This window comes from Anthonomus grandis, chromosome 12 (genome assembly GCF_022605725.1).
Source record: "Anthonomus grandis grandis chromosome 12, icAntGran1.3, whole genome shotgun sequence".
NCBI classification, from domain to species: domain Eukaryota; kingdom Metazoa; phylum Arthropoda; class Insecta; order Coleoptera; family Curculionidae; genus Anthonomus; species Anthonomus grandis.
Window position 1 is genome coordinate 25,896,470 of NC_065557.1, and position 26,949 is coordinate 25,923,418.

The 26,949-nt window shown below is 30.0% G+C and overlaps 1 protein-coding gene and 1 long non-coding RNA gene across 8 annotated transcripts in view; one reads left to right on the top strand and one right to left on the bottom strand.

The window, feature by feature from the left end:
* Positions 1–26,949, top strand: part of LOC126743388 (uncharacterized) — a 347,135-nt gene that overhangs the window by 246,709 nt on the left and 73,477 nt on the right. For 6 of the 7 annotated variants that reach the window (XM_050450456.1, XM_050450450.1, XM_050450451.1 and 3 more), the window contains 4 exons: positions 5,895–6,305; positions 11,545–11,712; positions 13,763–14,002; positions 21,675–21,861. In XM_050450456.1, coding sequence (XP_050306413.1) covers positions 5,895–6,305; positions 11,545–11,712; positions 13,763–14,002; positions 21,675–21,861 — 1,006 coding nt within the window. The remainder of the gene's footprint in view (positions 1–5,894; positions 6,306–11,544; positions 11,713–13,762; positions 14,003–21,674; positions 21,862–26,949) is intronic. The other variant, XM_050450452.1, reaches the window with a different exon arrangement.
* LOC126743389 (uncharacterized) lies at positions 8,426–9,617 on the bottom strand. The gene is made up of 2 exons (XR_007662854.1): positions 8,835–9,617; positions 8,426–8,775 (listed from the first exon to the last, which is right to left on the bottom strand). It is a non-coding gene; the product is annotated as an uncharacterized LOC126743389 (long non-coding RNA).

Sequence of the window (26,949 nt, forward strand, 5' to 3'; positions counted from 1 at the left end):
AATGTTGTTAATAATTTTTCAGACCAATAATACGGTAATTAGTAAATGCAAATATTCAGAGCAAAACAATAATCATGGTAGAGTTGGAGAAAATTATTTAGATTTTAAAATGTTACTTCATGTTGAAGAAAATAAAGGAACAGCAGAACTCTTGGAGAAATTGTAGGAGAAGTATCAATACAGTACAGTATTGCGCAATTGCGCACATTAAAAAAATACATATACCATTTCTTTAAATATCAAAAACGCCAGAAACTAAGGGAAGGCGATGAAATTCGGAGAGCAGATTTCTATTTTAAATTTATGGAAAGGGCGAATAACCACAGGGATTTTTTATGAAATCTTTGTTTTACGGATGAATACACATTTACTTTAAATAATCAGCCAAATATTTAAATTTTTTGTTACTGGAATAAAGAAAAACTAAATCAAAAGGTAATTGTTTCGGCGGGTATTTTTGGTCATATATCATTGGACGTTTTTTATTTGAAAATATTTGGGAGGAGACACATTTTTGAAAATTTTACAAAATTAATTATAAATTACATTACAATTAAATTATTATTACAAATTAAATTGGATTAGCATTGGAAGAAGTTACACCTGAAAATAAGATGTGCTTTCAAATGGATGGCTCTCCTACGCTAGGATATTGTTTGGCGGAAAATTGACATTTGTGTATGAAAAATTAATGTATTAGTTTAAAAAATTATTATTATTTTAATTATATTAATTTAATATTACATTATTATTATTATTTATTATTTTAATCCTTTTATGTTAATTTTGTTTTGCTTTCTTGTTTGTTTTTTGTTTGTACGTAGTTGTATTTATTTATAAAATCACTTAATAAAATGTAATGAAAGTTGGTAAATCCTACTCGCACCTTCAAAAAAAGTCTCATACAGTTTTTCTGTAAATTATACACGGGAGCCAATAATTGAAAGTATCAAATATCATCTTTATGGGATTTCCTATGGCCAGCTTGGCGATGCATCAACCGGTATATAAATGTGAAAGTCTATCTGGTATGTAAGCATCAAGACTAAACTGCACTATGCAATAATACAATCACACATGACTTTTTTCCTGAGAAAGGTAATAGGTAATAAGTGGTTTTAATCATGGATTCAACGTCGATTTTTTAATAATATTGCACGAACAATATTCATATGATCATTCTCGCGCAGCGCTCTTTGCATTGCGTCATCATGTGGTACTATTTAGATAAAGTTTCTAATTTCAAATTCTTCTTTTGCACAATTCGACGGTGACGTTAGTGGCACCTGTAGCTTATTGTTCGACGATCAATTTTTCAAGCATTAATTCTTATAAAAAAATGACACAAATATTTGCGGAGATAAAATTTTGCTAATTAAGATGACGACTTTTAAGGACCTAGTATAAACCAAAGTACAAATACTGTATGTGAAATTGGAAAAAATCATTACTTACGAATCCTCCTTAGGACTCGTGCCTTAAATATCGTTGATAGTTTGGAACCGTATAATTCTAATACAAAATTACTTTTTAATGTTCTCAAAATTTCTAATTAAACATCAAGTCCTAAAAATCATTAGTTGATAATGTTGCCAATCATTTAATGGCCCGAAAAATTAAATGAGCCCGTCATCATGCAATACTTAGTTCACTTAAAGTATAACAAAATTAAACAACATCAGAAATTAAAACAAGAAAGACAATTATTTGTTCTAGTTTTTTTGAAAAAAAAGGATAAGAGGGACATTTTAAAATCCCTAAAAAAATAATAAAGATATTATAAACAACATTCATTGTCAATAACAATTTTAATAAGCAACATCTTTTTTACATCAAATTATATACCATTAGCAGACCCTCATCTTGACTTTAAATTGATTTGTTTATTGGCACCGATTGTTTTTAGGATATTCGTTGCATTAGTAAAGCTAGGTAATAAAAGTGCTTATTCACAAAAAACGAAATTCGGATGGCTTCACAAGACGGAAAAATTTAAGTAGTAATATCGAAGAATACAACTTCTGAGGATATTCAAGGCTTTTTCGCCGTGAAACCAAGTGAAAACAAGGTTCATAGAAAAAACACTACAGCTAAAGTTCTAGCGCAAAAAAGATTTTAAGGATCATTACTTTAAATTCATCATGAATATCGGTCCTTTAGAGTTGGTGCTCAGAATTACATAACACAGTTACTACATGCCATTTTACATTTATATTTCACTTGCCTCTCGTGTTATTCTAAAAAAAAATTAGCGACGTAGTCGTGATGCATGATCTTAAGTCTTGCTATTGATGTTTCAATTATTCTTTAAACATCGTGCTTTCATTTTCGTATGTAAATGTCATATCATATGTAGGATAAGCGCGAATTAAAAGACGAAAGCATTGGGTGTATTATGGAATAGACAAAGCGAATATCTCATATTATATTGGAACAAATTTTAATGCACGTTTTACCAAACGCTTGTCCTATATATAGCAGATCTTGGAAGCCTTAAGTTTCCTTATTGCTGCAGTACATATAATTTGTCTAAGCCAATATTATTTTAAGAGATATATAGCTTGAGAGATTAGCATAGAACAATTACTTACCACAAGCGTATATATATATATATATATATATATACCGGGTGGTGCGTCGTAAATTTTAAGGGAGTCAATTATTGGCTTCCCTGTACATTTTACAGAAAAAATGTAAGATAACTTTTTGAAGAGATGAATCTGGCAAACCCTCGTGCAAAGTTTCAAAAAATTTTAATAAGCGAATCTTGAATTATTCAATTAAATGTAATTGCAAAATTAACAAATTTTCGGTTCAGGTAAAACCAGACACCAGCCACCAGCAAATAATTTTTTATAAGGCTTTGTCAAATCTGACGTACAGCCGAATACAAGAAATGTTTTTTTTTTTCGTTTTATCAATCTCACAACTATACATTCAAAGTAAGACACGAGTTATGTGATGCAACCAGGCCAAGAACCTCAGTTGACCCCATACATAATTATTATTATTATGAATATTCCTGAATTAACAAAATAAGCATTTTAATATTATTAGGCTCCATAAAAATTGCATTTTATAAAATCACTCATCTATTAATTTTCGACGAATAAAGTTGTAGTTAATCGATGGACAAATTTGTGTAGAACTTATTTTGAATTAAATTTATTCCTTTTTTTAAAAAGTAGATGTTCAATAATAATTCCATCACTGGCGCAGTCGTTCATGTAGGTGTCTCAAAGATTCCTGCTTGTGCAAGCAGTCCAAGAAAACGTTGCTAAAGCCAAGAAATCGTCAGTTTTAACTGTTTGTTGAGGCATTGAAACCAACCCAAGGCAAGAAGACTACAGTTGCGAGAAGTAAAATCATGAGACAATCATCCCATTCCTGCTCCTCCTACCCATCGCTACGAACTTAGAAGTAAAAAGAATTAGAAATCGCATATTACTAATGGCCATAGGAAAAACCTATATATCAGCTACGACATATACATCCACTTTTCATATAAACCTCACAGAAATCGAAATTCCCCATAAAAACATAAAAAACATACTAACTCAGGCAAACAAAACTGTTTTCAGTACAAATCAAATTGAAAGCTTCTCAATTCTTACATCCTATAAATTTAATCAAACCTATGAATATTTTCAGACAATTTTAAGAAATACTAAGATTTTTCACAAACCTAATCGATCAAAAAGAGGATTACTTAACGTAGTAGGTAACGCTGAAAAATAGCTCTTCGGTACTCTTGACTCAGACGATGAAACTCGCTATAATAACTATTTCGATATGCTAACAAAAAATCAAGAAATTCTAAATAATAACTTTAATAAAGAACAATCAATTCTATCCTCTATCACACAAGAATTTACTAAAAATTTAGAAAAAATAAATACCAATCAAGCAATTATATTGGAAAAACTAAATTTACTTGAGAAAAATCAGTTAGATTTATCTAATGCCCTATATATTAGACAATATAATGTTGCAATTAAACACTTTAAATTCCGTAATAAATAACATCGAAAACGCAATCTCATTCGCTCATGTAAATAAAATGCACAACTCTATACTCAATCCTAACTAACTTTTAAATTTAATAGAAAATATAAAAACAATATATGGTCCAAACCGAATACCTGAATTTAAAGAATTAGTAATTTTATATAACTATTTATCTGTTCAAGTAATTATCAAAAATAGCTCAATTTTATTTTCAATACACATCCCAATTGTCTTTCCCAACCACTATATACTTTACAAACTCTACCCAATACCCATTGGAAACAAAACCATTCTCCCTTCCAATCCTTATATCCTACTCACAAACGATAACTACTGGACCACAGAAGAAAAATGCCCGCAGCTAGAAGACGTTTTCATCTGCAAGCCAACCACCCTCTCAAAAGACGAATATTGCCTCTTCCAAGTGCTAACAACGTCAACCAATATATGCCCGTTAACCAATGTTAATTACCAAAAAAGTATCATTCAACGCCTAAATGGTAACGAAATTTTGGCCATTCCTGTGCAGATGACAATCGCCCGATACAAATGTCAACAAGGACTCTACAAGATCTTTAAATGTACATTAACCGGTAAAGCAAATATTTCTTTAAAAAATCCTATCGTTATTTGCTCTTTCCATCATTTCAAAACAAAATGCCATTCTTCGCTCTTCATCTCCTTCCTGCAGCTCTTGATGTTTTTCGAATTTATACGAATATTATTTGTGTTTTTTTTAAGTACGCAATACCGTTGTATGATGTTTATTTCCCTCTTGCCCAAGAACCCTCGTACTAACCATCTTGTTTTCCTCCACACTCAATAGATTATTAAGATCTCTGTTCTCTCTTTCTTCGGCTCTATTTTCGATATCCTAAGTTGAACATTTACAATTATTTATTACGGTACCTTTGGACTCGAACTTGACAATAGTTGAAATGGACGGAATGGGCTTGGTGGGAAAATAAACTTAAAACATTTCAAATACTGCTCTAAAACTGTTTCCCGCATAATGCCACTTAATTATTGCTATTTTTTCGTCGATTGAATAATTCATACTTGTTTTCAAATATGGACTGTCACTGATTTATTGACACTTTTCCTCACGTCAGTGACAATATTCAGTTTACTGGTGACCGTTTGGTTATACCTGAACCGAAAATTTGCTAATTTTGCAATTACATTTAATTGAATAATTCAAGATTCGCTTATTAAAATTTTATGAAACTTTGCACAAGGGTTTGCCAGATTGGTCTCTTCAAAAAGTTATCTTACATTTTTTCTATAAAATGTACAGGGAGCCAATAATTGACCTCCTTAAAATTTACATGGGTTTTCCTATGTTCCGCTCGGCGGCGGCGACGCATCACCCGGTATAATATTATTAGTATCGCGCGATGCTCATATTCATAGGAAAGTGCAATTCTGTCTTGGTACACAGATATAACAATTCGAGCACTTATTATAATTCTATTTAAAGATAAATGTTTTTTATTGTTTTTTTTTTATATTCCTAGTTTTCTTTTGAGTAAATATATTAATTTAGTCTCTTTTGAACTATTTACAGGTGTTTCGAAAATAATAAGTAATCCTGAAGTAATATGTGCACTACTACGGTATTACATTGTTAGTATGGCTGTCTTGTAACATTTATTGACAGTTTAAATATTGTTTTGTCAGTCTATGCACAGCATACTCGACAAATTTAGTTTTTTCTAAAAATTCAGGTTTATAAAAAGAAGAGAAGAAATATTACCTGTGATATATTAATAAAAATCGAATTTTGCAAAGATTTTAAAGATGCAAAAACCAAATATATTTGGTTTTTATAATATATGTATATATTGACCGATATTTATTTTTTATTTTCGAGTTTTTATTTTCAGAGATAAATTAAAACTACATGCAATTGCGAAAGAAAAAGACACGTCAATTAAAGATTCTTTGCTTAAAGACAGTGACTGCCCTGCTGTCACTGAACAATTAATAAGTCCAGCAGCTTCTACGATTAAGTTAAAAGAAGGATCGCAACAGCCGTCCAGTACCTCACATAAAATTGAAGATTTTACTCTAACTAGTGTAAATAGTGAACAAAAGCCGGCAAAGAGCGAAAATTCGACAAGTATCGACAAGAATGGTGCTCATTGGTCAAAACTTAAAAGAGCAGCTATTTCTAAAGATATCGAGGGAGTATTAGGACTAGGAGATATCAAGGATAATCAAGATAGCAGAGAAGTAAAAAGTGCAGGAGTTCAGAGGTCAGGATTGTTGTTCAATAGAAAAACAAAACACTACCGGTAAGATTTCATATTTTTAGCAAATCCAAAATTATTTCTCTTTGCCATTTCTTTTTTATCATTTTAAGAATCTTGATCAATTACTAAAAAAATATAATTTTTTTAACATATATTTATAAAAAAATTTAAAAAGTGGAATCAGTACCAGTAGAATGCTATAGGTATCGTTATAGGTTTGTAATAATGCACTTCACTATTTTGGTGATAAATATAACCTTTTAAATTGTGAATAGTAAACAAAAGAATTATTATCGATTTTTTCTTGTTTAAATCCGTTCTATACAAATGTGATTAATAGAGATCCTTTAATTATAATATTTTAGGCTTTTTAGGTTCTAATATTATAATAATCTTTGCTTTATACAGATTGCTACAATATTTAGATATGGTCAGAAAAAAAATATATTAGTATGATTTTCTTAACTTCAATAAGCGATGCATTTATACTATTGTATAGTTTTTAATTTTTTGCGATATTTCCATTCCATAAAATAAAAACAGTCTAGTCTAAATACTAGACCAGAGCCTACCTTGAAACTTAACATAGTTTATTGTTAAATAGTTGTTTGTTAATAAGATGCTCACACTTCATAATTTTTTTGCCAACTTAATTTTTAAATTAAGGTCAAGTAACAATAATCAAGTAATAACAAACTGACTGAGACCTGCTTCTCACATTATTCCATAGTATTTTTGGTTATTTTGTCATTTTTTCTGAGATATGTTCTTTCTTCAGCTTTTTAAAACTGTCTAGAAAACTCGTTGATGACATTTCGTCTTTACACTTCTACTGACTCATTGAAACTCAATTTTTACTTCAAGATTCAACATTATTATTGAAAAAGATAGCCTAGATCAGTATAGTTTCACGCTTAATAAATTATATATACGTTATTAAAACCTTTATACTTGGTGAATTGCTTATTGTAAATTACAGATTTTTTTCTACAAAACAAATAAATACATTTGGCCTCTATTAAGTAACACTAAAAAATATCAAAATGGTGAAGTCTAGCAAATTTTGCTATTATACTTAACCATCACATTACATGAGAAAATTAATTTCCCTTAACAAAACACAATTATAGTAATAAAGGTTCATGAGACCCTTAACAATTATAATAATATATGAGACATAACTACTTTCAAAATCCCAATCCCAAACTTGGTCTCAAGATTAACGAAGATTTCATCATATTAATCATATTAAGAGTTATAGTGCGGTGGCAATAGAAACGTGGTACATATAACATTACAAATAATTAAGAGTATTTAACAAAAAGTACATAAAATGTAGTTTAAAACTGCAGGAGACATAAACACACGTAACAGATAAACTCTACTAGCGACTGGGTCAAAGAGAAATTAATGTAGAAACAAAAGATTTTGAAAAAATTAACTTCTAAATTTAGGACGATTGTACAAGGATTATGCCTGGTATTAACACTATAAATTGATTGACCTTGTAATAGAAATACTATCTAATTGCGTATTTCCAGCTTACTTGCAAATAACATCACGTTAGATTTAATAGAGTCTAAATTTAAATTATGTTCTAAGGATAAATGGAAAATTTGTGCAAGTTCATTATTAGCTTCATTACTGGCTTCAATGAAGTTATGAAAAATACAGTTGCCTATCATTAACATAAGCAATAATCTGGCAGTGTTTTAGAGACGTTACTAAATATGATGTATAGATAATATAAGTAAAGGACGCAAAATCGACCACTTAGGAACTCCAGATAAAATATTTAGCTTTTTGAAATAATTTCCTTTATATGATATGATTTGAGTTCTTTGAGACGTAAATTTAATATAATAATAATAATGTTCTTTGAATATGTAAGTAATTCCAGAGCAGGTAAATAAAACCCATAAAATAGTGTAGGTAGTAAGTATTCGAGCAAAATAAGGAGCATAGAGCACAAAATATCATTTTCCGAAAATCGATAAGAAATAATAACATTTTTGACAACATATTTGAAAGAAAAAGTCAATATTTCCTCCAACTTGATTGTTGCCTGGCAACCGAAAATAACAGTAAGGAAATATTCATTTCTGTACTGTAAGGAAATGTTATTTCCATACAGTAAACTTTAGAACATAAATGCGAACAGGCTTTTTCCTAAACAATTTTATTTTTAAAACTTTCAGCACAAACAAGGTTAATATTATATTTTAAAATTATTACTTATTATTTGTTATATTTACTGTTATTTGACAATTAGTACAAGTATTGAAAACTGAAAGAACTTGGGAACTAATAGCATTATTTTGTTGAATATTTTCCAAACTAATAATTTTATTTGTATGACAATAACTATTACTATAAATGATCTTGATGTATTGGTTTTTGAATCCGGTATGGTAACTAAAAGTTTAGATAGTAGGTCTTGTATATCTAATACAGTCATTTTAACCAGCTCGTCCATTCTGCAAGCTCCGGAAATTCCAAATATTACAGCTACCTACAACAATAAATAAGCATGTAAAGAATCCAAATATAATTTGAAGTTTTGTAAGTTACCTTAATCATTAAATATTCCTTGTCTGGAGCTTCCTGAATAAATTTGTTTATTTCTTTTTTAGTTAAAATCTTGGATTTTTTTGGCTTATAGGCATGTGCTTGTTGTTTCAGGAATGCCCGAAGTTTTGAATATTCAGATATATCCACATCATCTCTAATTGCAGGGTTGCCTTCAGCATTGAATAATTGGCCCATAAAGTTGAAGAATCCAAGTTCCAAGAAGTATGCCATTACAACATTTTCCGAGAAAGAAGTTACATTTTTATTCGTACGGTAGTCCATGAAGCGGTTGTATGCATAGTTATACTTATTTCTAGATTTTACTGGTAACAATTCCAATGATGCAGCATTCATTGCCTCCATGAGTTCTGGGAGGGTTTCAGAAATGGAACAGTCATTATCACTCATCATTTTACACGTTACTTTGGCTTTTTAAAACGTTAAAAAATCAACACTTTGGAAAGACGCCACAAATAAACTTTTCACTCGTCAAGTTTGACAATTTAAAATTATGTACTTCGTTTCCGTAGTTACAAAACAATGTTTCATGGCTTCTTTTATTTAAAGGAAAAATAATAATGTTGATTTAAAATTTTTAACATGATTAGTAATAATTTACCGTAATTTTAATGATTCCCGATTTTCGGAAAAATAGTATGTAGACCTCGTAGGAAAAGCCACATTCCCGGACTCCGTATTGCCAGTCTCGGCTTGCGCCTCGACTGGCAATTTTTACGATCGCCCGGGAATGTTAAGCTTTTCCTACTAGGTATACAATATACTATTGTTACCTTCGCATTGTAAAAGTCAATTTTGCTTTGGCACTTGTCATTATTGGAACTTTAAAAAAAAAAGAAGTTATTATTGAGTTTTATTAATTTGATTTGGGGGTAGATTAGTGCACTTCTTCTTATTGTAATAAGCTTTTAGATTATTTAAGGCATCCCAAGTTTTGCGAGGATTGTTCTGAGCTGACATAAGATTAAATATTGTTGTTATTCCCTCCTAATAGCCGCAACAGTCAAATTTTGTAGCTGTTTGTTATAATAATAATAATAATAATAATAATAAAATATAAATAATATTGTAACTGTTTGTTATAGTTACTTATTCATCATTATTTTTGTATTGCTTATATTTGGAAAATTCTAGCTCTATGATGCATAAGTATTTTCACTTTCCCTGTCAACTAATCTGTATTTGGCTTTGTATCCTTTCTAATTTTTACTGGTGCATGTTTATCGAATAATTGGATAATAGAAAAATTTGGAATATTAATTTTTTTATCTATATCTTCTGAATCCGAATTACAAACCATACTAAATAAAAATACGCCACTTACATTAAAATGTAAGGAGTTAAAATTACAAAGGCAACGGTAGGAAATTATTTTAGGTGAAGCTTTTATTTTAGGCGTTGAGAAATCACAAAGTCTATGGCGGAAATAGTATCGAAATTCAAAGTTTCTACAGAGTTTAGTTTTAAGAGCTTGGAAGTAAAAATTGGATTAAATAAAGTAGAAAGTTGCCCAAAAATTAGTGTAGGTTCATTAAGTACCTGTACCAAATCGTGTGTATCCAAACATGTTAAAATTGACTTATTGTAAGAAAATCAATGTTTAAATCTCCACCACAGATGTATCAATGGTACTACAGATATAAGAAAAGATATTATCCATATCGTTAAGAAAGGCAGGCATTCAGGAGTTTGGTGGTCTATAAAACATGGCAATACTATAAGCTTTATTACATAATTTAAACTTACAATATAAGTATTCTACTTTGTTTTGCTTTCACTGATGGGAGTAGCGAAATTTATTTCTAAAACCGTAAGTGAATTTCTTATGTATGCGCGAGTAAACCACCCTCTCTTCCGTGCAAACAATCCTTACGGATGATACTAAAACCAGGTATATCAAAAAGATATTTCTGACGGGATCTCTGAGTGTAACCAAGTTTCTATTACCACAACTATACCAAAATTATGTTGTAAGACCAAACTATAAAATTAATTAAAATTTGTAAAAATATATTTAAATCTGCTATTTTCATGGTTAAACAATGCAAAAGAAGTCAACATGAAATAATGACGTAAAGTAATAGGGTTAAAAAATTTAAAAAATACCACTAGAAGAGCCAATATAGCAAAACTACTTTACATTAATTGTATACTAGCTTTTGTGATGTTTGAAACCGATGTGGTACGATTGCGATATGAAGCCTGCCGTTTTTATACTTTTTTCATTGGAGTCGTGGGACTAGAGACTTGTGGCAGCTTTTTTTTCTATCTGACTCTACGCACGAAATGATTACGATCTCTCGTTAGCGTAATCATTTCGGGCTTTAAATTTTAATATCCATCAGAAGACGATAAATGAAATCCATTTTAATGTTTACGTAAAAAAATACTTTGCAGCAAGGTCGCATAACAATTCACAGTTTGAATTTACTGTAACTACTTAATTAAAAAAAAAAATGAATCAACAATCCTCACAGGCTTTAATGAAAATTGTTGCAGGCTCAATAATGGATTTTTTAGTTGTATTTATTAAACTAACCAAAAAAATTGGCTTTATTAATTGGCGTATTTAATTACTACCTTGAAAAAATTGGCTTAGATCCACAAATGTATGTTGCATGTAGATTGTGCCATCTTAATAAATAATTCATTATTCAATCCAAACAACTCATAATTTATCATATCTCTTTAGGTCAATAGATGATCTTTCACCAGAATATGGACCCCTTCCATTTGTCAAAAAACTAAAAGTTCTAAACGAACGTCAAAAAATTGAAGAACTAGAAACAGTCATAAAAACCAGAAGTTTTTCATTAGATATTCCAGAAAGCCAAAGTGAAACTTTTGATGCTTTAACAAGGTATATATTTTTAATTGTTAGATGGTGATGTATTTGTATACATTGCATCCATAAAGTAACGGGTAAATTCAATTAAAATGAAAAGGGCCATTTCTGAAAAATATGCCCGAACCCGTCGATTTTAATATAAGGTTTTTCTACGTGGAAATTAAATATACAGGGTCACTAAAAAAAAAATTATGTTATCAATATATTTGTTAAATGGAAACCACCATTTTTTAATGCAGAGTTAGAAAGAACGTATTTTTTTACAAATGAATAGTGGTTACATAAGCAATTTTGAACGAAAAATGATGATACAATTTAAAATTAAAGAAATACCTATCTAAATTAAATGTACGAATTGATTAACAACCTAACAATAACCAAGGCGATTTAAAAATTCTTTTTGAACGTTGTCAATGATATCTCGAGTAATATGTCTAATTTCCTGGTGTATTTGTTTTTTGAAATCTTCTAAACTCGCTGGTTTAGTGACATACACTTTACTTTTTAAGTATCCCCATAAAAACCAATCGAGGGGAGTTGAATCTGGCGATCTGGGTGGCCATTCAATGAACCCTTGTCTACAATAACCAAAAACCCTTGTAAACAATTTGGAAAAACTTCAAACATCTAGTTGGTGCTTATCGGGTTCTTCCAAATCTGGATACAAAGTTATCAGAGTGGGAATAAGATCATTTTGAAGAAAGTCCAAATACCTCTCACCAATGATGACAATGAGAGTGTCATCAAAAAAGTAAGGTCCTAAAACTCTGCCTTCCACTATACCGTACCACACATTGACTTTTTAAGTGCGTTGTGTATGACATTCTGTGAACCAATGAGAGTTTTCGGTCGCCCAGTATCGACAATTCTGTCTGTTTACATGGCCGTTTAAATTTGCTTCGTCAAAAATATTATCAGTTTTACAAAATTATTGTTATCATTACATAATTGCTGCATTTGCTCACAAAATTCATTAAGGCGATCAAAATCATCTTCCGATAGATCCTAAAGGAAGAATATTTTATAAGGGTGAACCTTTGCTGTTTTTAATACTTTATGCACAGTAGGTAAATAAATTAACATTGGAAGCCGTGCCTGTGATTGTGGCTTTTGGATTATCTTGGACCGTTAACAAAACATTAACCTCATCTTTTTCAGTTATTGAACACGGACCTCTGAATAGTATCCCGAATTCACGAAACTTTGTTTCAACTCTGCTTATCATGCTTTGGCTAATAGGCGACCGATCAGGATGAGTTGCATTAAGCAACTGAACCAGCTTCTTTTAAGTACGCGACATATCTTCGAAACCAATCATGCACAAGATTTTGATTCTTTCACATTCGGTTAATTTTCTCATATTTTATAACAGTATTTTATTAACAGTAGATAATAAAGTGTAGTTACTAATAAAATGCATTTTTTCAGAAACGGTCCATTTTATTTTTATTGAATTTATCCGCTACTTTACGGATGCACTATATATGTACCTTTAAGATACAGCTAGTTATAAGAAACCCTTATATTCCAACAAAACATCTTTTGCAAATTTGTTTTAAATATTTATTATTTATGCGTATAGACTTACTACCATCATCTAGTTTTTTGTTTTAATTTTTTACTTAAATAGTTCTAAAAAAAATAGTGGAATGGATTTTTTAAGAGTATGTTGGATGTAGTCTTTTCATAATCAAAAAAATTTCATATTTTAATTTCCACACTATAAAGAATAAAATATTTATTTACATTTGGCTTCTTATAGGACTTATCACTTTAAGTTATTGAAACGGATTAGCAATTCATGATAATGTTGCCATTATTATAACTACAATTTTATGAATTGCTGCAAGAATTGCTGCCTTCTTTGTGTCATGTCATAAAGTTATGTAAATAATTATTTTGAAATATGACATGTCTGTTTATTATATATTTATAAAATATAAAATAAATAAATTATAAATACTATTACTAATATCAATATAAAATATAAGTATAATTTTAATTAAAGCAATGCGCTTTCCTTCACCACTATATACATGGTTCAAGTACGCTATTTTTTCAGATCGCACTCAGAAAGTTCCTCAATGCACCAAGACCAACAATGGAATAAACAGTTCCTATCGGCTCCCTTAACATCCTCACCTCGCCATTTCTCAAACGAATCAAATGAAACTCCTGAAAGGAGAAACTTGAAATCCATTTTAAAAAACCTCTCAGAGGATACGAAAGAAAAGGATGCGGAAAGTAAAAAGTCCAAGAAGGAGAAAAACTCACAAAAAATGGATTCTACTGAATTTAAAAGGTATACAATTTAAACAGTATATACAAATACACAGAAACACGAAAAAAAATTAAACTCACACTCTTATGTTGTATATAATATCTGTTAAACTTGTTTCTAATTTAGTTTTTTATGTTATTCGTTATTTTGTCTCTTATATATTTTTATATATACAATATAAATACTCCTCCGATATATTACTCGTTTTTGGGATTTTGTTATTATTTTTTTTAGCTTAAATCTGTTGCACCTAAACCAAAACACACTTTCAAAGTAAAAATAGAGAAAAATTTTTTATGAACAATCAATCACATTAAAAAATATAATAAAAAACAGCCAGAACCGTGAGATCTTTGAATTTTTATGTTTGGCCTATTTAGAATAATAAAACTTGGATAAAGAATTAATATGGATTTAGCTTATTCCGATCAAATATTTACTTTGATTGATTGATTTACTTTTTTAAGTTGATCCCTTAAGAGGCTTGCATTTAATGCCCGCATCATTTTTTGGATGGGTCAGGCGGTATATAAATTTCATCTATTAATAGGCGGTGATCATAACTGTGTCACGTGCCTTCAATACCAATCGGAAGAAGGTTTTAAATACTGTAAAAAGTACATATTTTGCGTGAAATATTTTGAGATTCTTTTTCTGGACTTCCTAGATTTTTTTAAGAAATATTTGATTAAAGCAAGCTATGGTTTCGGTATACAGGTCGTGTAATAAATTAATTATTCAAAAAAAAAACAAAGCTTAAACTAACAAAGATGAGCAGCATTTATTCATTACTCGTATATAATATGCTTTAATTGGAAGTAAAATAATCAATATACACTATGAGCATGGAAAAAAAGTGCCTCCTTAATAATTTTGTTAAAAAAAGTTAAAAAAAATACTTCGAAAAAAAGTTTAGTCAAATAATTAGAAAATATAGCCATTTATTTTTATTACATTGCTTTTTAGATTTTTAATAGAAGAATAGTACGGGTTTTTTATTAAAAAAAATATACAACATAACAAACATACTAACATCCATACATACTACTTATTTTTAATCACTTATTTCAAAAAAACTTGTCTGTAAGAGCATGCTTATATGTTGTTAATATTATAGCGATAAAAATTATACCTACAAAATCTAAAGTCTTGTGTTACATATACAGGGTATGTTTTTAGATTAAAAAATATTTAAAGACTTATTTCTCGAAAGTAATGAAAAAATAAAGCAAAAAAGTTCTTATGAAAATGTGTCTTAAACGTCATATATTTTGAAATACACGAAGGTAAACCTTCGAAAAAAAGCTTTTTTTTAGTAAGTTTGATTTTCTATTGATTTTTATTTACGCCCAAGAACCTTAAATTTAAAAGCATTATTTTTCAATAAAATAAATAATAGAGTATTAGCTATATTAACACAATATATAATAGCAATAGAGTAATGCGGACAAAATAATTTCAATTTTTTTTTCAAATAGAAGAAAAGTAAGTGGCGTACCATTTTCTTTTCCAAAAAATATAGTTCAATGCTTACAAGAACGCGGATGACAAGAACAAACATATTCTTTGTTTGTACTGAATTCTGTTACAACATTAAAAAAACTCTCAGTATACAAATTATTAAAAACTAAGTTATTTTAGTTATCAACAACTATATTATAAAAGATATAAATATGTACGAGTATATAGGAACACAAGATTTCTTTCTCCTTTGTTTGCGGTTTTGCCTATATCTCAGATAAAAATTATATCCTAATTAATAAAATAATATCCTATAATAATAAGATTAATATGAATATTTACACCCTACTTCCACACGTAGGGCATTATTTCCAATAATTTTTAAAATTATGGAAAAATTCATGATAAATAACATTTTTTTTTAAATAATGATTGTTTCTCAGACTCACAGTTTAGTTTTAGAAAAAAACAAGACGACAATATCTTTTTGACTTAGTGTTTTGCTATTGACCAGACGAGCTGCGTAAATAAGTTTGGAACAAATGAACATTATATTAAATTTCATCAGTTGAAACTGGAATGCTGATTTTATATTTATTATTTTTGAAAGATATTAACTCTCTAATAGAGATAGATTCAGAAACATCTTTCCATATAATGTTTACAGCATTTACAAATTTTAATGAACAATGATTGCCTATTGCATTGGAATATATGAATTTTATAATATTGGAATTCGCCCTCAATATCAAAAAACTTTAGGGTTGTAAAAAATCAAATAATTTTCGGGCTCTTGTCTCATGAGAGAAGCTAATATGTTCTGTAATAGTATAAGTGTGAAAGTAGTATAAGTGTCTCTAGCATCTGCATAGGTCTTATAAAATATTACGAAGTAATTTATTAAGTCTAAAAAATGTTGTCTTAGATTAAAAAAACAATAAAAGCGAAAATATCAGTTTTTAGAGATAATCGTAAATTTTTTATTGGACAAATGAAAATCCCAAATATGTAACGTAGAAATTAACTAAGGACGCAAATAATTACACTACGATTAAAATCTACAATTAAAGCCAAAGCTCTTTTAAAGCGCACAATTTAAAATTTAATCAATAAACTTTATTTCTAATTCTTGCTTTGCACGCTCTTCGTTATTCTTTCCTCAAGTAGTTGAAAATATCTGTTGGTATAAAATACGTTTTACTGTGGACGAATAACTTATATGGAAGGTTTTTTACATATTTTTTCAAAATTTGAAGCTGGTAACAGTCTTGTTGTTGCCACTCTACAGAATCTGACTGAAGTCTAGTGCGCTGTTCTGTTTCTTGATACTCAGACTCAGATTTGCTTAAAGAATACAGGAATAATTTTTTTTAATCACGTAATAAATTTTCATCTATATCAGGCTTCTGACAAAATTCTCTGTAATGGTGATCGGGCTGAGTTGAACTATAAAGTCTAGCAGTCTTTTTGGTTTAGTTTTTTTTCCGACTCCCTTTTCCGCTGATCTCAAGCCTTTTAATTTTTTGATCAGGGCTCTAAGCTCCACTTAAATGGCTATATATGCTATATAAGCGTATTTTTGAATTTGTTGAAACAACTGCGGAATAACACCGATTCTTTTACCTTCAAATTTTTGAGCAATGATTGAGTTAAACTACTCCACGATGTTGGTGATAATATTTCCTAGTCAACTGCAGGTGTATTGTGCAAGATATCTGGCTGGATCACCTTTAGTTTTTATGTATAAATATTTAATTTTTGAGCAATAATTATGTTGACCAACTATATGATTTATACAATTACAAATGTCATTCCTAAGGTTTCTTATCTTGTCTTCAGCATTAATATTATTTTTGTTTCGCCTTTATTATACAGCCTTAATAATAGCTATTTTGCAGCGTGGCATATTGGTGTTAAAAATACTTTTTAGCAACCGTTCCGGAGCAAATTATTTGTATACATGTTTCGTATGATCTACTATCCAGAATTTTTTATAGTAGCTACTATCACCATTTGCACTTATTTCATTGTATATAAGGTTACATATTTTAATGCTGGAACAAAATTCGTCAGCAATAATGCTTGCTTCCACAGCAGTTGACGTAAAACTTCAGTTTCTATAACAAACAAACCTATTACCCTCTTCTCCTACATTTTTTGCTCATTGACAAACGCAACAATATTTACTTCTTACACTTATATATAATTTTTTTGTCGTCTTTAGTCCGTCGCAGCAGTTCCCGAAAGCGAATTACAATTTTCTCCATGTTTATAGGAGCGTATTGCCAAACTTCCATCGCAAATCACTATTATCATTGGAACTCCGTATAAAAAGTAAAATATCTACATTTTCACTTTAAAATTCTATTGCAAATTGTTTTTCTTCTTTAGCAGCATCATTGATTGATTTTAAAACATTTTCTTCTCAGGCTGCAAATTTCATTATATTTTTTTTATTTTTTTACCAGTTGTGACACCAGTACTTTCTTTGTGGGTTGTAGCTTAATTAATACTACTGTGTTGGGCTTTAATGAACAGATGGTATATTGAGTTGCCTAGATGTTACAATTCTGGTGTCTACGTGACAACTAACTATTAGTACATTTTATTAGTTATGCAATTACAATAACACACTATGCTGAGTCCTTGTTTCTCAGCCCACGCGCGCTTCGGATGTCTAGCTCGTACAGGGTGGTCTCTCAAATAGGTGGCCTGTCGTCACAATATTTAATAATTTAGTATTAAACTTGGAATATCCATGGCCTAAGTAAGAATGACGAGTTGACTATATCCTCCTTCTCCATTCATTGCTGATGTGGCAGCTGCTGTACCTATTATTAATAACCATTTTTAGATTTTCAGGACAAATGAAGATTATTTTTAATAAATTCATCGTGCGGATTGGTATCCAATCTTTGCTTCCTTTACCACTTGCATATAAGCTGAGCTGCAGTTAAATAACAGAGACCTTAGAGCAACAAGATAAACCCTTTAGTGATTCGATAAAGATTTACAATTCTTAACCATCAATAGTCAGCTCGGCATCATTCCTAAAAAAATCACTTTTTTAATGTGTTAATAAATAGTATAATATTTTAATTAGAATAACTAAAAAGCACCTAATTTACAGAAATTTTAATTTAGAATTATATTAACTCCTAACTGTAGTTTCAATAAACATTAGCTTTTTCAGAAGGCACAAAAATGTTAATAAAATGAAATAAATCAACATTTTAGTAAATTGATCTATCTTTTAAAGGAAGCTTATATTAAGCGAGATTAGTTAGGAACTACTTTAACCTAAACTAAAATGTAAAACTTTTTCCTTATATACGATTATTATGACTTTAAAAAAATAATCTTACTTCGTTGTTTCAATTCTTGGTTTTGTCTCAATATCTTGAGTGTCAATTGCAGATGAAATATTTTCTCTTCCAAAAAATATATGATTTAAAAGGTGTTTTAATTATAACTCGCTCTTTTTAAATTGATATCTATAAATTTATATATATTTTGCTTATGTGAATTGGAATTTGTATTTTAAGATTTTATAAAAATAAATTACTAAATCCATAATTTAATGATTTTTTGTTTTTAAAAGTCTGGAGGATTTAACTTTTATTAATTTTTTTATAACTTTCGAGGTAGGAATTCTACTTCACTTTTTTATATTTATTTTTGTACAAGTAGCAAAATAACAAGTCTATAGAGTATAGCTCTAAGGTGAAACAGTTCTTCTGGTAAATTTTCGGCAAAAGTCAGCCTTTCATTTACCAAAAATGTACAAAATGAATGTGTGAATTTTAAAGTTACTTACAAATTTAATTTCGCAATATTTTTAAGCTTTTTCTTGGAAGGGCGCAAAGATTATCAAAAAGAAGGGCGCAACCATCATTTTGTTACCTTAATGAAGGGAAACATATGTACGTTTATCACATTTTTGTATTTAGCTATCTCAATTTTTCTATAAACACTATCGGATAAAAATAAAGACACTTTTAAAAATTAGGTTTTATTTGAATATGCCCAGGGTAATGCAATTTTATACATAATGAAAAACAACAATATTCTTACAGATTTTATTTCGGTAAAGTAATAAACTACATAACGAAACTCAAAAATTTTATGTAAATAAACAAAATACTCTAGGGACAAAAGTAGAAAAACCAAATTTTTTTATTAAATATTTTAACATAATACTTATTTCTAACTAATAAAATTATTAGTGGGTAGAGTATCCCTTATTGGCAACAACCTCGAGACACCGGTTTGGCATGGATTCCATAAGTTTCATAATGGTTTCCCCTCCAATAGAATTCCAGGATTCTTGCAAAACTTTTATTAAATCATCAAGCATTTTATTGCTTATCTGATGAGATCAATGGTGAATTGTCCTCAGCGAAAGATAGCATTAAATTTTTTAGAATATTTAAATACATAAATCGATCCACAATACCTTCAATAACATGTAATGGTTCTATACCGTACCCAGAGAAGCAATTCCATATCATGCAGGATCCACAATCATGCTTTACAGTAGGTGTTGTATACTTTGTATATTTTTGTAGCCACGATATTCCACAAGACCCAAATGAATTAAATTTACTTTTTTATCAGCAAGAAGAACTTTTTTCCAGTCTTTAATTGGCCAACGCAAAAATTTTTTCGCAAAGTTTAGTCTGGTCTTCTGATTCTGGTTCTAAATCATTTACTCTACATAACAACTTCAGCTTTTTTGGATCTGTAATATTAATACAATAATAGTTATTTTTTATTTAGGCCACATTTGTTAAACCCTCAACTTAAGATATGACAAAGATGTACTTTAAAACTTGACTCTTGGGGTAGTTAATTCTCCCATGGCAAAAATATAATAATTCTAGTTTCTCCAAGTTTATAATAGAGACTTTTCTCTTTTGCTACGTATTTGCATTAAAACTTGTCAAAGTCACACTCTGCATGTAATATTTTAGTATTATAACATTCTCTATATGATGATAATAAAATGTTAACATGAGCACTAAGTTATGATTGGTTTGTAGTTAATCTTCTAATCTAAGTTATTCCTGCTAATTAGGGTGGGTTGGGTTAGTATCTCAGGAAGTATTAGCCATATGGTTTTAAATATCAAATTACTAATGCTCTGCTTGTTAGCAAATTATTAACCTATGGCAAATAGGTCATTTTATAGTTTTTTACAGTAGTTTCAAAATCATAATAAAATTTGAATGTATTTTTCAAGTTTGTATTTCCTCCTTTTATTTAGTTTTATTTGATGGCGGCGGGACGCCATTTTGAAGTTTTGCAAAATGAGCTAGGGACCAGAAAGTTGTATTTAGGTTGCTAATAATGTGCGCCAAATTTCAAATTTTTATATACGCATTCAAAAGTTTAAAGAGACAATTAAGAGCATTAGCCAACCAACGACTGGATATATATTTATATATATATTTATATATATGTAACATTAAAATTTTCAATGCATATGGTTATGGCACTTAATAAGGTCTCAATTTTGAAATATCAAAATTTAAAAAATTGATTTTTTCTATATAAAACAAAAAGTAGCAAATGCTGGTATCATTACTTTCAGATCATTATTTTTTATCCAAATACGTAATCATATACCAATTGTCCCATTTAAAATAAAAGAGTTAGTGTCACTCCCAGTTTAACTTTAAGTAACAAAAAATAACAGAATACGTCAAGAGATGCTCTTATGACTATTGTGTTGGTGCTGCAGGATTAAATTTGTTGTTATAATAATGAATGTTGCTAAGATATTGCTACTAGTCTTTTATCTAGAAGTCTTAAATAAGTACCTAATTTCTTCACGAAAAAAAGAAATTTTAATATTTTTTTAAAGATTATTGTTAAAATATGTCATTACATTCCAAGTCTGAGGGATTTCTTTTCGTTATTTAATAGCTAACCGAGGTGAAAGATACCTGTATTATTTCGATTCAGATTTTATATTTTTGTACTAGACACAGTAAATAAATTAATTTGCGAGATTTACTTTCTGATGCTGAAGTTCATACAAATTTTCATTGGAGTAAGAAGTGCTATTCATGCTTTAAAACTTTGTATCATGATGTATCATGATGCTAAATATCTATACACTGTCATTAATTTTAATATATTTCATATACACCGAAACATTTTTCTTCTCTATACGCTGAAGAACCCACTAAGAATATTTTTTTTAATAACAATGTTTTAAATATTTCAGATTAATAAGAGCTCCTACGATTGAAGGTTATGCCGCACGACATAGCAAACTATCAAAAAGTGTCACTTTCAATAGAGATACTCTACAGAGTCCTCCAAACAGTGCTAATACCGTACTAGGTACACCACAGAACTTGTTTTCTTTTGTCCATTCATCCATTGATAATAGGTTGGATATTAAGGAAAAGGTATTATAAACTCAGATATTCTTATATTGTTAAGATATCCTTTTCATTTGGTTCGGAAAGATACTTACCAACACAGGATAGAATTTCATCTGTATTTAACTGATTATAAAAATGTTATCATAAAATATTTCATTTATTATACAGTGCTTTAATTTTAAAACGAACTTTTAAACGTCAATCACTTCCTCACCTCTAGCTAACCTTACTTTGATATGTCAAATGGGAACCCCCATCGTGTGATACATCATTGTAAGCAACATTGAAATGTTTATTCAACAGTGCCAAAAAAATAAAAATCGATTGACGTACCAGCGAATAGTGAGCTAAAATGCTTGGGCGTAATGGAATAACTTGGTTCGGTCAAATGGTTGCCTCATCGTTTTACAGATTTTTTTAAATGTAAGGCAATTTTTCATCTTACTTCATCAAAAAAATTGATGCAAGTTAAATCGAGTTACCAGTAAAAATGCATGGTAATAAACACTTCGTTGAGTCCATATATTCTTTTTGAAATATGCATTTATTATTTACGAGAAAATAACTAATGCTATTTTAAAATTCTTCCCAACATTTTTTACAGTATAATATTTGACGTATTTATTTTACTAGTACTTTTTGCAGTACCTCATAGGTACAAAAATAATACTGCAGTAACTAGCATTTTTAATACGTTCAAAAACCAGTTGATTATTATTGTTAAAATTGTGATTCTGAGGCTGAGTTAAAAATTCAGAACTGTAAATAATTTAAAATGGCATATACGCTAGCCGAAAAAACAAATTTATTCTATAAAAATAGAATTATTTTTCTTTATGGCGCTGAAGACCGGTGCGCTCGTAGAACCGCCAGGGCATTTACAAAGAGACATCCATACAAGGACGTAGGCCATAAATATCTACTATATTGGTCGGGAAGTTAGATCACGAGATCTGTTTGCAATAAAAAGTTTATTGAGGAAACGGTTGTTAAAGAGGCATGCCAAATTGAGGTACTGGGATAATTCGCAATGGATCTAACATTATCTATCCCCAAAATCGCTGAATAAACTAATCTTTAAACTGGTTCTGTACACAAAATTTTGAAAAAAAGTTTTTTGACTACAAGATTTAAATCCTTCAACAACTAGGAGAAGACTTCAGACATCAGTTTCAGCCAATTGACGAGGATCTCCATTTAGTAAAGAACATCTGCTTCTGTGATGGATACTTACCAGAGTATCTATCACAGAAGCTCCAGAGTACTGTATTTAGCTACAAGTTTAATTATTATTATTTCATAGTCATAGGTATTTGTTAATAAAGCATAATTGAAAATGTGTAATATATAAACTATAAGTTCAATTAAGTAATTATGATTAGTTAGCAATTTTAAGTAAGTAGAGCACTTAATTAACTTCGGGTCAGATATTGAAGAGCAGACTCACTTTTATAATAAACGTTGAATAAACCAACTTGACAAACCCTTATATTCGTGTTTCGATAACTCACGTATCCTGACTTCAAACCCATCTTACCCCAGATAATGGCAGTTTATGCCATCATCTTACGTGGGTGAGTTATTAAAAATGTACATTCTTTAAACAAATCCCGCGAATTATGAGCTTACGCGAGTTATGTGATGCAACCAGGCCAATAATCCCGATGACCGGACAATCCTGCTTATTCATATAATATTATTTCATTATTATTGTATCGCAAAATAAGCATTTATAAGTAATAATTAGTTTTACTTTTACTTATCTTTTAATTTTCAAGTAGTAAAGATCGTAGTTAAATAGATAGTCAACCTTTTTTTTGTGCAGAATTATTTGAATAAATTTAATTTTTTTAAAAGTTAGTATTCATATATAATTCCATCACTGGCGCCGTCGTTCGTGTAGGTATATCAGAGGCAGGTTTTGCAAAAACATTGCCAAGCCCAGAAAATCGTCAACTGTTTGCTGAGACAGTAACCAAGGCAAGAAGACCACTGTTGCGAAGACAAAAATCGTAAGTGAGTTTTCCTTTCCATTCCCATTATTTTTATATTTTACCTTATACAACTGTTGTGTGTATTTAAAAAAAAATACTAAAAGTGCAAAAAAGTAAAAACATTGATGGTGCACATGTTTTAAATCATTCCCAAATTGAACAACAAATTAATGCTCGTTCGTTTACTCCACGACAAGAGAATTTTATTATTTACAAAAATAGAATACATCCCCAAATAAAAAACCATCAAAACCTTACTCATATGTATTCTATGCCTTCACAAATCCAACCACCTTTAATTAATCATTTACCAGCTACAAATCATATTTTGAATAACAGTATACAACCCCAGTCTTAGTATCCAAATAATACAAGTGCAATTCCTAAACAACAATTTCCGATCCAACCTGTAAATATTCAACCTCGACCAATACGGCAACATTTTCCCCACTAATGAACAAGTCTTTGGGAAACCAAAAAATGTATTTTCCAGAGAAAATTCCCACAAAACAACAAATCCCTCAACCCCAATGTCTACAACTAGTAGAATACCATCTGAAATAAGTAAAAATGGCTCTGATGTTCATATGCGCACAATTGAAACCCGAAATCAAAGATCATTTCCCCCAAAATCAAAATTCATTTCCCCAAAATCGAAACCCATTTGACTTATTCTATATTGCGGATAACAAAGCCCACTATCAACAAGAATATGAACATTTTGCCCAAGAATCAGAATATGCAAATTGCATCGAATCCCCTGAATACAGTGAGGAAACAGAATATACCCAAGATTACGAAAGTTTAAACCAACAAGATACACAAAAAGAAAAATTTCCCTCCAGACGAAAATCCGTCCTAAACAGTTTCCAAGTAAATTCCTTACACTACATTCAATTACAAAACTCCCCAGCTAAACTTTTTATCGATACAGGTAGCCACACATCCCTAATCAGACCATCTATAGCAGAAGAATATTTTCTGCATTTAATTTTTCCTTGTAAACACACCCTTGTGACTTGCAGTGGTAATACCACAGATGTAAATAGCTCCGCACAATGAGGAGCTATTTACATCTGTGGGTAATACCAACACCCAAAATAAAGCAAAAATTCCTATTTTAAACGAATTTAGCATAAAAAATTAACTTTGATGGCATAATAGGTATCAGAGATCTACGTAAATTAGGTCTTAATATCGATTTAGGAAGTAAGCTTTTAAATAATGATAAAATTGAAATTCCTATCTATTACAGAAATAATTTTGAATTACAAAAAATAGAAATACCACCCTTATCCATAATAGTAAAAACATAAACACCGATATACCTGACGAAACCGAATTTTACATTCCCCAATTACGCACTGTATAAAATATTGAAATTCTAAGCTTCCTTTTAAAAGTACAAAATGGCACTGTTCCCCTAGAATTTCGAAATAATACCAATGAAAATATTGTATTGGAATTTTACCCTGAGTTACTCAGAGAAGTAGCCCAATTTTTCGACTCCCAAAATTTCGAGATATTTAATATCAAACAAGTAGCATCCAAATTTAACACATGTGATAATCGACTTAGCCTCTGGCATTCATCAAAGTTTTTTCGGTTGAATTCGGATACAAATTGTATTTAAGGTTCGAAACTAACTTGGACTTAGCCCCCAATAAATCACTCTAATACTTAATTTTTAGAAGTTTTATTATAACTTAAAGAGACAATCAAGAACAGCAGGCGACTATCGAGAATCTAATACACTACATATTATAATCATGAATCTTATATAATAGAAATGCTTAATAAACTATAGGAATAATTAGTTCTTAGCAGATTCATAAAAAGATAAAATACGGTGTTTTACATACTCGGAAATTAAGTATGATAATTAACGATAAAAATGTTGAGTTAGCTAAAATGTAGTTTGATAAAACACGGTAGAGGTCTTATTAAGTTAAATGTCGTTAATTATCATTTACAAGATAAGAATCGGTATAAAAGATTATTTATGAAATGGACAATAGTTGCATTTAAACCCATTTTTATCAGTAAATTACGTCGTTTACAATGGTATAATATTTACAAGATAAGAATCGGTATAAAAGATTATTTACGAAATTGATAATAGTTTCATTTAAACCCATCTTTATCAGTCAGTTACATTGCTTCCAGTGGCGTACCTGGGCACATTATGTACAGGATGTAACTCCTCCCAACTGAGATGGAACCTTGGGGTTGGAATGGTTGGCTAAGGTAACCTGGACCGATCATCAAGTTCGACGCCTTCTTGTTTTTTTCTCTGTCGGCGGATAAACCAAATTGGATATGGGTAGCATGTTCGATAGTACCATGATACTACCAAAAGAATGAGGACTGAGACCACAAGATATATCACAATGTGGACCCAAAGGGGCGGTGTTCGAACAATCGAGTCCATAAGTTTCACCTCATGCTGTGATTTGATTTTAGCAGTTAGGTGACTGATTTCTTCCAAGTCCAGATTCGTTCAATGTTTCCCAATGCTCTGGCAGAAGAGAAAGATCTCATTTGGATAGTCGAATTACTAAGGCTAGTGATATTTATTCAGTTCCAGCAACAAACTTTTCATTGTTGATGATAAAGTGACATTTGGTAGGAATAGTAATCTTTCAATAATAATAGAATAGTAATTCTTCAATGGAGCACTCTTCTATCACAAGGATTTTCATAGGGGTGGTTAGTAGTACTGAATGTGGAGTCACTTTGACTACACATTCAGTACTAGAGACTGGCTATGGCTTTCTTCAAGTGGATCGAGACAGCTGTAAGTAAGTAAGTAAAATAGGTTCAATGTTTCCCAATGCTCTGGCAGAAGAGAAAGATCTCATTTGGATAGTCGAATTACTAAGGCTAGTGATATTTATTCAGTTCCAGCAACAAACTTTTCATTGTTGATGATAAAGTGACATTTGGTAGGAATAGTAATCTTTCAATAATAATAGAATAGTAATTCTTCAATGGAGCACTCTTCTATCACAAGGATTTTCATAGGGGTGGTTAGTAGTACTGAATGTGGAGTCACTTTGACTCCACATTCAGTACTAGAGACTGGCTATGGCTTTCTTCAAGTGGATCGAGACAGCTG